The sequence below is a fragment of the Lepidochelys kempii genome, chromosome 11, assembly GCF_965140285.1.
Source record: "Lepidochelys kempii isolate rLepKem1 chromosome 11, rLepKem1.hap1, whole genome shotgun sequence".
NCBI lineage: Eukaryota > Metazoa > Chordata > Testudines > Cheloniidae > Lepidochelys > Lepidochelys kempii.
Genome location: NC_136390.1, coordinates 8,349,960 through 8,363,911, shown reverse-complemented (window position 1 = coordinate 8,363,911; position 13,952 = coordinate 8,349,960). Strand labels below are relative to the sequence as shown.

The window sequence follows — 13,952 nt, the reverse complement described above, 5'->3', positions numbered from 1 at the left end:
GTAGCTATGGCATTTATTACATAAGCATTTCAATGGAAATTATTACTCGAGGAGTTTAGACTCTCCAACCTGCTGCTGTGAGGCTCCTCAGATGAGATCGGTGCTAGAGCCATCACTTCCTTGAGGTTAATAAGGTAAATTAGTTTCTATTTACATTTCCATGATCAAGGTGGTCACATGGCCCAGGCACCCTTCTGCAATGTGTTTACAATAGTCACATTTTAATTCCAGACATAAGAAAGTATTTTACTGAAATCCGTTTGATATCTAGAAACTAAACACCAACACACTAAAAGAGGAAGAAGCAAAATGCAACATTTAATTACTATAAACTGGAATAAGCATCAGTAAAAAGTGGGGTGATGTTTTCGTAATTCAAATGGAGATTAAATCCTTCGTTCTGGGAGTTGGGTTTTTCCCTATTTGAACACCACACAGTGAGTGGCACATGTTGCCTACTTCTCACGCTTTTCTAATTTTAAAAGGGCTGTTTTGCTGTACTTTGTAACTGTTCAACAATGTCATCAAATGTCCCAACAACAAATTCAAAACCTGGACGGCAGAATTTTATAGATGAAGCACTAAAGTTAAAATAACTAAATGCCAATGGGCAACATTTTACAGGCTAGCTGGGCCTTCTATACAACCAGTAGAAAACAGGAAATGGTAAGAAATGCCCCCTTCTGAGTGGACGAAAGGCAGTAATTGATACTCTATAGGTGTCACGGTTCCTGTATTTTTCTTTGTTTTGGTAAATATGGGTCCTCTGTAATGTTACAATATGATTCAACAGCCAATCAAGGCTACTGCACTTCTATCTGCCATTTTGTAAATAACATTTTAGTGAAACAAAACTATAAGCATCAGATCATCATTGGAACAGAACAGGATTTACAGATCACAATTTTCCAAGTGACTAGCAATTGTGTGTGCCCAACTTGACATTTAAAAGGCCCTCATTTTCAGCAAGTGGGGAGCACTCACCCTCTGAAAATCAGTGGTAAAATCCTTGTCCCCCTTTAAGTCATTAGGAGTTTTGCCATTGACTTTGAGGGGGCCAAGATTTCATCCCAAATATCTGAAGCTGAGCACCAAAAATCCAGGCATCTAAAATCACTAGTTACTTTGGAAAAATCCTGGCCATAGTTCTAAGGGATTAAAAAGATCACACTAATTAATTCAGCATTAAACTGTTTAGATATTAGGGGCACAATATTTTCACCACCATGTATAATTTATTGGACACAGATGGTCACTGGGAAGAGGAGGGGGAGGGATTGCACATACTATGCACTATGCTTAATTATTTTATTTTGTTAAGAGGCTACTGTGGCTAGTGCACAGTTCACTCCAACCTGCTGTATCAACCAACAAACTTGATTTACATTAAAATTCTACTGTCATCTGTCCGTTCACAAAACCAACAAATCTCTCTGGCAGGTGATGCTGCTGAGCAAACAGGTTAACAGGAAGTGCCAAGTTTCTCCATCACAGTAATGGCTTTGTTCCTGCACCTGTAGCTTCCCATTGCTGCAGCAACCTTTCTGGGCAAATGTACTAACCCAGGCTAAGATATGAACCAGGAAGCCATATCTCTCCAAACCTGCCACAAAGCTTGGACTTGAAGAGTAAACAATCCAGAGCTCTACTACATTGGATACAGTTGAATGGGGAGCGAGCAGAACCACCGCATCAGGCCTACGGCAGAAGTTCAGCTTTGAGGATGAGAAGTGCGGGAGTCAGTGAGGACTTGGGCTGCTCAATTCCTCTCACAATCAGTGCGCGGAGAGCGTGGGAAAACCTGTAGTACCAGCCACAAATCACTAGCACTGGTTCCTGTAGCAGTACCCGGGAACCACTGTCCACACATAGTTACAGGCTGGTCTTCCAAGCCCCACTGCTAGTTACATTTTCTATTCTTCCCTATGTAAGGCCCTTTTTTTTTTGGGGGGGGGGGGGGGGGGAGAGGGGGAGAGAGGGAAGAAGAGACTGAGGAGTGACAGTGGGCCATGTACAATGAACAAGATCACTCTCAATAAGCATCTTGCAGACAAAAGTACGACAGCAGCCCCTGACAGAATCAGCCACATTCAGCAGCAGCAAACTCTGTTATGTTGAGGGAAAAATCAACCCCAAACTAACCCATTCTCATCCACCACCACAGTGCTTTAGTCCAGTTTTTATTTTCCACATTTAGAAACGTGCAGATTTTAAGCGAGCAGGAGTGAAATTGGGCAAAAGTTTAAGAATTTTCTTTAAAAGTGTTTCCACCAACATGAGCTATCTGCATGTAAATATTTATAAAATACAGCACTATGCAGAGACTCGCCTCTGGCCCCAGTCAGAAACAGAAACTACCCTCCTTGCTATTTCAACCATGCATTCCTGTTCGGACAGGGTCACGATAAAGGACATCAAATTATTGTCCAATTGGGCTCCCATTTTTCTCCTTCCTTTGACCTTCTGTTAAAAGTTTTCTATAGCACTCCTCACCATAGTATCTAAATGCTCATCTGCGTGGTTTCTCCTGGGGACCCTATTGCCTGCAGCCCTAATGGGCTCTTCAAGCTAACTTACTGTCCATATCCTAATCCTCCTTAGTATGTGGTAGCAAACACTTTCACCATTAGTACAGGAAGGTCAGCACTTTGCAGTGTGTAGTCTGGTCACCACTCTTGCACAAATGGGTGAACTGCCATTAGGAGACATTTGACCCTTGATCCTCTTTCTGTCCCCAGCTGACCTCTTTCCACTCTCACTCCCACCCACACCCGATATTGAAGTTTGGAACTGAATACAGGCAGGATATTAACTGTTCTGTTTGTACGCTTGTGCCACTAACCAGCTAGTTGAGTGTTCCTAAATAACAGCAGCTGGAAACACCCACAGATCCAAGATCAACAGTGAAAACTCCCTCCTAGCCCTAAAATATATAACAGAGACCAGCCTTTGGAGAGTCCCTGTGTTCATGCCCTTCATCCTTAGGTCTTGCTTCAGCACCCAACTAGGATGCATATCTATTGCTTAAAATACATCTAAACATGTTTGTTAAGTCTTCTAGGAAATTAAGATGTCTGGGGAAAAATAAGGGACCTCCCTACCTTTCTCTTGGAATGCTAAGCTGTTTGGCAGAAGAATTTTTCCTTTCTCTGGCTACGAAGAGCAGCTTAAATCCAGTTACTGAGGTAAATGGGCACCCATGGGCTGGATTTTCAGTTCTTTCCAGGTGCTGTAAAGAGAAGGTACAAAGACTACAAAGAGGGTTAAGGCCAAGAAGGCTTGTCCATGTTGGTACAAAGGAAAACAGAGAAGGGACATTCACACAGAAAAGAATGGCCTTGACTGTATAAAATTACCATGATCACTATTAGTCAACGTTTATATTCATAACCAGCAGGTGGCCCTAGAAGTTCTTCTAATTTCTCCAAGAGTCAAGTTATGAAGCTCTGGGCCACAACTTTTCACAAAGCTAGTGGACTGATATCAGAGTGAACACTTTCCATTTATGAAGCAGTAAAAGGTAAAGGGACTAAGTCGAATGCGGATGGAACATTCCTAGATTTCGTTATTCATGCCCAGAACTAGTTCCAGTGCGTGTTTCATCTCTCCTGAGAGAGAAGCTCATGCATCCTTGGAGCTTTATGTCCTAGTTTATACTATAGTTCTAGCTGAACTGCAATAAAGGTGAAAGTTTCCCTCCAGATTCTCAGCAAAGCAGCTGGTTGTTTGTGGCCACATCCAGCAAGAGCTTAATCCCAGGTAGGTCCTTCCAAAGGGCTCCCTGAAGATGCTAGAAGATTTGAGTTTTCAGCAGATTGGAAGCACCTCCTCTCAGAGTTCAGTGGTGAGTAAACATTTCGGCCTTATTGCAGGATCCTCCGCGACGGGGCTAAAAAGAGGAAAGCAAAGCAAAGACCCTGTAAATACACTCTTCCACAGAACAATCTGCTGGGAGGAGTGCAGGATGCTACTACTGGGGCAAATACCATGAGTTTAGCTGTGGCCCAACAACTCTATGGAAAGCTGGTACTGACTGGGCGGTAAGAGCTCACAGCTGCTGAGGAGAAAAGGTTACAGTCTGCCGTCTGTCGCTAGCCTACATTCTTGGCTGCTCAAGAGGAAGGTTCAGAAGAACAATTAGCACTAAGATGTCTGGGCACACCTGGACTTCCAAGACCAACACACATTAGCATGGTTTAAATCTGCTCCAAATCTGACTGCAGGGAAGGGCGCAGGATTTTAATGCTAATTTAACCCACACTATTTTTTCATCTACAGAGAGTCAAGTGCATGTGAAAGGAGACAGGCTAACAGTTGTACTGCACCTGTGCTGGTGAAGTAGCAGCAGTACAAGCTTTCTCCACACTACCTCAGCAGTGCATTTCACCGGGGATCTGGAGGGATCCCTAGGGATGAAGGGCAGTTCAGTCTCCAAAGCGTCTCCTCTGAGATTCCAACAAACTTCAATAAGGGCCTATGTTTGGGGTGTAGATACCTGCCCATTAAGAGCATGTACATGAATGAGCTGTATTTATTTCTGAGAGCAGGCAATGTTGCACATTGTTCTCTTTCAAGGAGAAGTGAACAATGAACGTTAGCAGCTTCCGTGGTAATGCAGCAAACGTCTAAGATCCAGATTTGTGTTGGCTGTTTTCAGTGGTTGCGTTCCCTTTGTGTTGTAACTGGGAGAAGGAACAGAGCTTCCTATTTTCTCTAAAAGGGACCAGCTGCAGAAGGACAAGCTGGAGTGGATTTTGCCTTGTGCGTCAGCAACAGCACTGCCAGCTGAGACCTGGTTGCAGCATCTTTACTGGTAGCGCAGTACAAAACAGAAGAAAAACCCACTGAGCTGAAACTCAGAGTGGGGACTCCCATGCGGAGAGTCACAGAAAGCCCTGTTACTCCAAGTACCCAACTGGCATGGGATCCATGCGGGGGGAATGGCTACCAATGGCTCCTGTTGTCTGCCTTCCAGCTAGTAGCCCCCTCCCTGACATCAGAGGAGTTAACCATGTCAAGGAGAGAAACATGAACACTGAATGCTCATTGGTTTTGGTGTTGGAGGTTTGGTGGCCTTGTTTGCATAGCGATACTGAAATCCTTGACCTCAGAAACTGAAATCTGACCCACCTGTTGAGGCCGATTATGAGGTTTTCTTTCTCTCCGGGATTTTTGCCTACAATGATGTTTCCATTTGGGGAGTGTGACTAGAACCCTCTTTTTAAATGAATGGCCTGATAGAGGCAAGGAGTTTCTGCTGAGTACCTGTAACAGTGCTGCTCCCTGTAATAACTGCCATCTGTACTTGACAGACATTTTATGTACAGTTCCTCTTTTGGGTCTGTTAGTGGTTGCCTGATTTTTATATTTTGGGCAATAATAACTATAGCTATTACATCACCTAAAGGTGTCAGAAGAATAAAGTAACTCCAAATTCGCTTGGACACTTTTCACTCTTATCATGAATCCATAACTCAGGTACAGATGTGGTTATTTCTCTGCGTCAACCCCTCTCCCACCCTTATCCCTGAGCCAATGAATGTGTAATAGCATTCTGACAGTGAATGCAAATGCTTCTGATTTGGATGTTCCTCTGAGTGCTGTTAAAACCTCAAAGACCCCCTCAAGCAATTAGCATATTTCAATAATAATACACAATACTTAGCCCTTGTATTGAGTTTTACATCTCTAGATCTCAAAGTGCTTAGAGGTAAAGTTTGATTCTTAAATGCCACAAACTGTTAATTTGGAGATCAAAGAGATGTAGATTCAAAATCATTTAAAGAAGAAATCTTTTTGCATTCTGAAACCGATTAATCTACATCACTCCTAGGATATCAGACACAGGTTCATGTGCACCTGAATCGCAAGGAAGAGATGTTTGTAAATCTCAGAACAAACGGACATAACACAGAGACTGCACCCGTCTGTGTATGGGTGCAGGGGTAAATCCTCCCAGAACAGCTGGCAGAATTGGGGCCCAGTTTAGTTCTTCCTTTAACCTGGGCATGGACATGTCCAACACTGTATCTGTTAGATTCTTTCATGTGGAAGGGATCTCTGATCAGTGCTCTAGGCAAACTTTTTTGTGCATTAATTTGGTCCTTTTCCTCCATGGAGGGGAAAAAAAACATGTTATGTTGTTAATTTGGAATCAAAGGAGTATTCTTTGGCTTAAAGAAATAAATACATTTCCTGATTTTCGGTGTTACCTATGATCAGAGGAAAACGTTCACTTCATTACAAAATAGTTTCAAGGGTGGGGGGGCAGATATTATCAGGAGCAGAATGGCAAAATAGGAATTCTTTTTTTAAAGATCAAAAGCGGGGTCTTTTACAACTGCGATGATGTTCAGCAGATTTGATTGGCTTGCAAAGTGAACTGGAGAAAAAAAAATGAAGGAAAGGGCTGGAGATTGTATAAACTCAGTTGAAGAATTTCTGGAAACAGTTCTGACCAAATATCTAATTATGAGCCCTATATTTATTCTAATTTCCAACATGCTTTTAAATCTTAAATGAACCAAACTATACCATAGAATCTCTATGAACAGTAATTCAATGCTCGAATAATAAAAATATAGCAGTAGAGATATGACCAGGATGGTGATAATGACTGTGAAATGCTCAGGGAGATTAGAGAGACTATTAAAATAAAAAACTCAATAATAATGGGGGATTCAACTATCCCCATATTGACGGGGTACACGTCGCCTCAGGATGGGATGCAGAGATAAAGTTTCTTGACATCTTAAATGACTTCTTCTTGGAGCAGCTAGTCCTGGAACCCACAAGAGAAGAGGCAATTCCTGATTTACTCCTAAGTGGAGCACAGGATCAGGTCCAAGACGTGAATATAGCTGGACCGCTTAATAATAGTGACCATAATATGATTAAATTTAACATCCCTGTGGCGGGGAAAACATCACAGCGGCCCAACACTGTAGCATTTAATTTCAGAAAGGGGGACTACACAAAAATGAGGAGGTTAGTTAAACAGAAATTAAAAGGTACAGTGCCAAAAGTGAAATCACTGCAAACTGCATGGAAACTTTTTAAAGACACCATAATAGAGGCTCAACTTGAATGTAAAAAGAAAAGGAGTACTTGTGGCACCTTAGAGACTAACCAATAAGGTGCCACAAGTACTCCTTTTCTTTTTGCGAATACACACTAACGGCTGTTACTCTGAAATCTGCAACTTGAATGTATATCCCAAATTAAAAAACATAGTAAGAGAACAAAAAAAAAGCCACAATGGCTAAACAACAAAGTAAAAGAAACAATGAGAGTCAAAAAGGCATCCTTTAAAAAGTGGAAGTTAAAATCTAGTGAGGAAAATAGAAAGGAGCATAAACTCTGGCAAATGAAATGTAAAAATATAATTAGGAAGGCCAAAAAAGAATTTGAGGAACAGCTAGCCAAAGACTCAAAAAGTAATAGCAAAAAAAATTTAAGTACATCAGAAGCAGGAAGCTTGCTGAACAACCAGTGGGGCCACTGGAGGATTGAGATGCTAAAGGAGCACTCAAGGACGATAAGGCCATTGCGGAGAAACTAAATGAATTCTTTGCATCGGTCTTCATGGCTGAGGATGTGAGGGAGATTCCGAAACCTGAGCCATTCTTTTTAGGTGACAAATCTGAGGAACTGCCCAGACTGAGGTGTCATTAAAGGAGGTTTTGTAACAAATTGATAAATTAAACAGCAATAAGTCACCAGGACCAGATGGTATTCACCCAAGAGTTCTGAAGGAACTCAAATATGAAATCGCAGGACTACTAATTGTAGTCTGTTACCTATCATTTAAATCAGCTTCTGTACTAAATGACTGGAGGATAGATAATGTGATGCCAATTTTTAAAAAGAGCTCCAGAGGTGACCCTGGCAATTACGTGCCGGTAAGCCTGACTCCAGAAGCAGGCAAATTGGTTGAAACGATAGTAAAACAAAACTGTCAGACACATAGAACATAATTTGTTGGGGAATAGTCAACGTGGCTTTTGTAAAGGAAAATCATGCCTCACCAATCTACTAGAATTCTTTGAGGGGGTCAACAAGCATGTTGACAAGGGGGATCCAGTGGACATAGTGTATTTTGATTTTCAGAAAGCCTTTGACAAGGTCCCTCACCAAGGCTCTTAAGCAAAGTAAGCAATCATGGGATAAAAGGGAAGGTTCCCTCATGGATTGATAACTGGTTAAAAGACAGGGTAGAAATAAATGGTCAGTTTTCAGAATGGAGAGAGGTAAATAGTGGTGTCTCCCAGGGGTCTGTACTGGGCCCAGTCCTATTTAACATATTCATAAATGATCTGGAAAAAGGGGTAAACAGTGAGGTGGCAAAATTTGCAGATGATACAAAACTACTCAAGACAGTTAAGTCCTAGGCAGACTGCGAAGGGCTACAGAAGGATCTCTCAAAACTGGGGTGACTGAGCAACAAAATGGGAGGTGAAATTCAATGTTGATAAATGAAAAGTAATGCACATTGGAAAACATAATCCCAACTATACACATAAAATGATGGGGCCTAAATTAGCTGTCACCACGCAAGAAAGAGACCTTGGAGTCATGGTGGACAGTTCTCTGAAAACATCCACTCAATGTGCAGCAGCCGTGAAAAAAGCGAACAGAATGGGAATCATTAAGAAAGGGATAGATAATAAGACAGAAAATATCATATTGCCTCTATTTAAATCCATGGTATGCCCACATCTTGAATACTGGTGCAGATGTGGTTGCTCCATCTCAGAAAAGATATATTGGAATTGGAAAAGGTTCAGCAAAGAGCAACAAAAATGATTAGGGGTATGGAACGGCTGCCTTATGAGGAGAGATTAATAAGACTGGAACTTTTCAGCTTGGAAAAGAGATGCCTAAGGGGGGTATGATTGAGATCTATAAAATCATGACTGGTGTGGAGAAAGTAAATAAGGAAGTGTTATTTACTCCTCCTCATAACACAAGAAGTAGGGGCACCAAATGAAATTAATAGGCAGCAGGTTTAAAACAAACAAAAGGAAGTATTTTTTCACAGAATGCACACTCAACCTGTGGAACTCCTTGCCCAGAGGATGGTGTGAAGGCCAAGACTATAACAGGGTTCAAAAAAGAACTAGATGCATTCGTGGAGGACAGGTCCATCAATGGCTATTAGCCAGGATGGGCAGGGATGGTGTCCCTAGCCTCTGTTTGCCAGAAGCTGGGAATGGGCAACAGGGGATAGATCACTTGATGATTACTTGTTCTGTTCATTCCCTCTGGGGCACCTGGCACTGGCCACTGTCAGAACACAGGATACTGAGCTAGATGGATCTTTGATCTGACCCAGTATGGCTGTTCTTACGCTTATTTGATATTTCATCTCTCTTTTCCAATGTGGGATCAGTTTCAAAGGTTGCACCTGTAAATGATGATGTGCCTGTTCTTGATGTCTTTGAGGTTTTTAAACATGCTGGATATGTTGTTTTATATTGCTCCAGTGGGGTGTGGAAGTTCTTTTCCTTTTCTTTTTCATTCACAGCTGACTAAATTGCTTTGTTTTTGGCAGACTTTGTGGGGACAGATTTACCTCTGAAGTCTACAGCCGCATTTCTATTATTCATTGTGCTTCCTTTTCTTTATCTGTTAACATATTTTCTTATAAAAAGGTTTGTTTTTTATACAGTGCTTTTCGTCACTTGCTCTATCTACTGATATACAAACTATACACAGCAATTACTTAAACACTGCAAGTTGAAAAGAAGCCACTGTACCCCCACAGTACACAGAAGATTAGGAGAGGAAGCAAAACATACTATACCCAACTGCAGGAATGGACAGAACATAACCACTCAGGCTGGAATTGGAACAGGACACCATTCTCCCCAACCTCCACGCAATGCAGCCTCAGATAGCAGGGAAAGAGCCCTTACCTTGCAAGAATTTCAGCTGACTGCTGTGATGATGGAGATCCAGCTGGGAGTGACAATGCTTCAGTGCTGCCTTTCACTGCCTTTAGAGCTAAAACAACATCATTCCCCAAAGGCCCATTGGAAACCAGCCCACTCTGAATTAGGGAGAATGAAACAGGAAACTGGGGTCAAAAGCACTGCTGTGAGGGGACAAGTACATTTGTCAGTAGTGCCTAACTGGTTGGAAGTCACATCAGAGGAAACTAACATGTTCCTAGAGTTTGGGGGGGTGGGGGGAAGGGGTGTCAACCAAACGGAAATCATTAAAGAAACTTTATAGAAAATAACTCAAATAGAAGACTGTGAAAATGAAATTTATCTTCTTAAATAGAAATAATCCCATATCTGACAATGATTAGTCATGGCCAGTAACACAGAAGGAGTTTCAAATGTATATTGATGTTGTCACCCTACGTTTGTTTGATTCACTTCACTCAGACTGGACAGTGAAACTGCGCAAGTCAGTTTTGTTTTGTTTCTTGTCAGTTTCATTGCCTGGATCCCAACAGCACAATACTGTTGTATATGGCTTTCGAACAGGAAAGAGGAATGATTTTTAAAAAAAATAAAAATCTGTGCCAATGGATTTTTAGATTTAAAAAAATCCCATAAAAATAGCTACCTGTATAAAATTTAACACTAAACTATTTTTGAGAACATCCCATTAAATCTCCACTCTGAATTATAAATAAATAAAAAGAATGATTGAATAACTCACTGGCACGATCCACCTGGGTGTAATTGTGGGCGGCGAAGATACCTGCCAAAGGAAAATAAACATGCTGGAAAAGTTTCAGTGAAATGCAAAATGCTTTAGAAACATTATTTCCTCAAAACAATTTGACTCAAAAATTAATTTGTTTCTTGCCGCACTGTCACATTATTTATATCTTGTCAGCCTGCACCATTGCTAAGGGCCCGTCCAACACTATGGCTTTGAATCAAGCTGCTTGTAACAGTGACTGACTCTAAACATGATTTCAGAGTAACAGCCGTGTTAGTCTGTATTCCTCAAAAGAAAAGGAGGACTTGTGGCACCTTAGAGACTAACCAATTTATTTGAGCATGAGCTTTTGTGAGCTACAGCTCACTTCATCGGATGCAAGTGATGAATGCAATCCGATGAAGTGAGCTGTAGCTCATGAAAGCTCATGCTCAAATAAATTGGTTAGTCTCTAAGGTGCCACAAGTACTCCTTTTCTTTAAACATGATTTGTGTCTGCACACCACATGGCTAATAATTGGTTAGTACAGTGGTCAGCTGACTAGGTTTCAGCACATAGCTGCCTTCCAGTAACCAGTTTTTTGCAGTGTGGATCGGACCCTTTTCTGCAACTGGTTTGGCAGGTCCTCCTCCTCTCCAGCTCTCTGTGCAGTAAAGACACTCCAGAGCACACTGACATGGCTGCTGCTTTGGCTGCATGCCTTCCAAGTCCACTCTATCCCTGCTGAGTGCTTGGGACAGCTGTCCAGATTTTTCCAGAATGCACTGATAAGCAGTGCAGTATTCTTGGGGAGGCAGAAAATGCTACAAACTAAACTATGATACTTGTAACCAATTCAGGTGACCTCACTTCTGGTTCAGAGCCATAATGAGGAGAGCACCCAGATAGTGCCCCAACAGATCAGAGTGATAACCTAAGGCACACATGAATTATCAGACCAGCAACCATGCTACTAATACATATCAGACTCAAATCCAATGGACAGATGCCAAATGACAGATGTCTATACATTTTCCTTTATAAATAGTCAATAGTTAAATCAAATCTGTATGTATGAAGGAGGCTCCCTTTAAGCAACTGGATTTAAAACATAGTTACCCGAGGAATGGTTTCTGTAAAGTCAATTAGATTCTCTGTCAGTGATGTTAACAAAACATCAAGGTCATCTGGATGGCTCTGTAAAATAAATCAGTTATTAATTAAATCCCCATTCGTCACCAGATAGAGTATTTTAGTGGTTTCTTGATTTCTGAGCGCCCTCTTCAATTTACTGTTCCATTGCCAGGCCTGGTTTTTGTTCATCTTTTAAACAAAAATGATTATCATCAGATCTTTACTAACAAGCCCTTCTGTTCTCCTCTCCCCAGCCTAGGCTTTGTGCTAGTAGATTTTACACCTACACTGATGTGTAGGTGTAAATATCATCCACTGCACTTGTGCGTGTGGATGACACAATTGTTTAAGTGGAGTCTTTGGACTGAAGATCTAAACTTGGGAAAAGTGGATATAGCTGTGCACTGGAATCAGCAGCATACAATCAGTTACAGGTGCAGCAGCTAAGAAGTCTTCTCTTTTGGGGATCCAGAATCATACATGGAACCCCTTAGCAATGTTCCCTCTAATTTTTGACAAGCCGTGTTCACAGAAAATTTCTTCTCTGCAAATTGTTGTGCTTCTGTGCAAATTTTTGTACATGCGGTGTTTCGCCGTGTGCGCAGGGTTTAGGATCTGTGTGAACGCACACAGCTTACAGGGAACAGTGCCCCTTAACCTAGTGAAATATCCCAGGAGTCCCATGTTACTGTCATTTAATTGTCTGGAGATGGACACAGAGATGCTGACCATGTCACATGCACATAAAACATCTACTATTTATGCTCACTGGTGCCCCCATAGAGAACACACTATCTTTGAATCAGAATCAAAATCTAAGCAACACAATAAAAACTTCAGGATCAAACCCTGCCCTTGCTATTGACTTCAGTGGGAGCTACACCTGTGCAGTTAAGTGGCAGAATTTCATTCTTAGAATCTGTTCCCTGAGACACCAAAACTGCGGGATAAAGCAGATTCATCCACATGCCAGTTTAGAAAATGTTGAGCTCCAGGTTGCCATCCTGGAGTATTGGGGAAAGCAGAGTGTAGGACAGACAACACAAAGGGACATAACCCAGAGTGGGGTTTAAAATGGAGTCATATGATATTTGTTATTACAGCAGAAATCACGATTTGGTAAATGTGTGGCTATAGCAAGTATGCTGCTGTAAAGTTTATTATGTGCACAGAGCCATTCCTGTTGTATTAAACAGACAGTGGCAGTGTCTCAGTGTGAACTGAAGAGACTTGCACATGGACAAAGAGGTGGTGTGTACCTTTAAAACTGCAGTCTCTTCTGCTGGAGCCAGAATAGCTGGAATCAGTGATTCTTCAGGGCCAGAGATGGCATTATCCTCTTCTAATGCATTACTGAAAGAAGAAAACATTCTCATCACACTGCAGAGGCCGTGTGAAATAACCAGTGCTTCTTTCATGACAGCTGAGCCTAGAAACACAACAACAAATCAATATAGGGCAAGGAGGAGATTCAAGGGGGAGGAGGGATAGCTCAGTGGTTTGAGCATTGGCTTGCTAAACCCAGGGTTCTGAGTTCAATCCTTGAGGGGGCCATTTAGGGATCTGGGGGCAAAAATTGGGGATTGGTCCTGCTTTGAGCAGGGGGTTCGACTAGATGACCTCCTGAGGTCCCTTCCAACTCTGATATTCTGTGATTCTATTCTAAGCTTATGAAGAAGAAAGATGCTGATGTGATTGCCAAGTGACCCGTAGCCATCTCAGAACCTGCTACCGCAGGCTAGTGCTATGTAGCATAGACTCCATAAAACAACTGTGCTGCAGACATCCCAGGCAGTGAACAATGTCAACATCTTCACCCCAGAGGGGTTTTGTGTTTTTGTTTTGTTTTTGTTTTTAACAGCGCTCGTCTCAAACTTGTGTACAGAAAAGAAGTAGTTACTCACGTTATGCAGTAATGAGAGTTCTTCAAGGTGTCCCCTCCCCATGGGTGCTCCACTGAAGGTGTACTTGCATTCCTGTGCTGCTGATTGGAGAATTTTGGTAGCTGTATCCTGTCCCCACCTTGTGCTCTTCCACAACGCGAACCAGTGTTAATGGAGGTAAACCCTCCTCGGTTCCTTGTCTACCGCAGAGTTTATGATGAGAGCTCCAAAGTAGAGGAAAAGAGGGTGGGTTGTGGAGCACCCACAGGGAGACA

General features: G+C 42.0%; 1 protein-coding gene across 2 annotated transcripts in view; it reads right to left on the bottom strand.

Annotated features, from left to right (window-relative positions):
• The window catches only part of LOC140895430 (band 4.1-like protein 5), a 59,350-nt gene that overhangs the window by 20,879 nt on the left and 24,519 nt on the right, over positions 1–13,952 (bottom strand). For both annotated transcript variants that reach the window (XM_073305059.2, XM_073305061.2), the window contains 4 exons: positions 13,054–13,147; positions 11,780–11,857; positions 10,675–10,716; positions 9,918–10,051 (listed from right to left, as the gene is read on the bottom strand). In XM_073305059.2, coding sequence (XP_073161160.1) covers positions 9,918–10,051; positions 10,675–10,716; positions 11,780–11,857; positions 13,054–13,147 — 348 coding nt within the window. The remainder of the gene's footprint in view (positions 1–9,917; positions 10,052–10,674; positions 10,717–11,779; positions 11,858–13,053; positions 13,148–13,952) is intronic.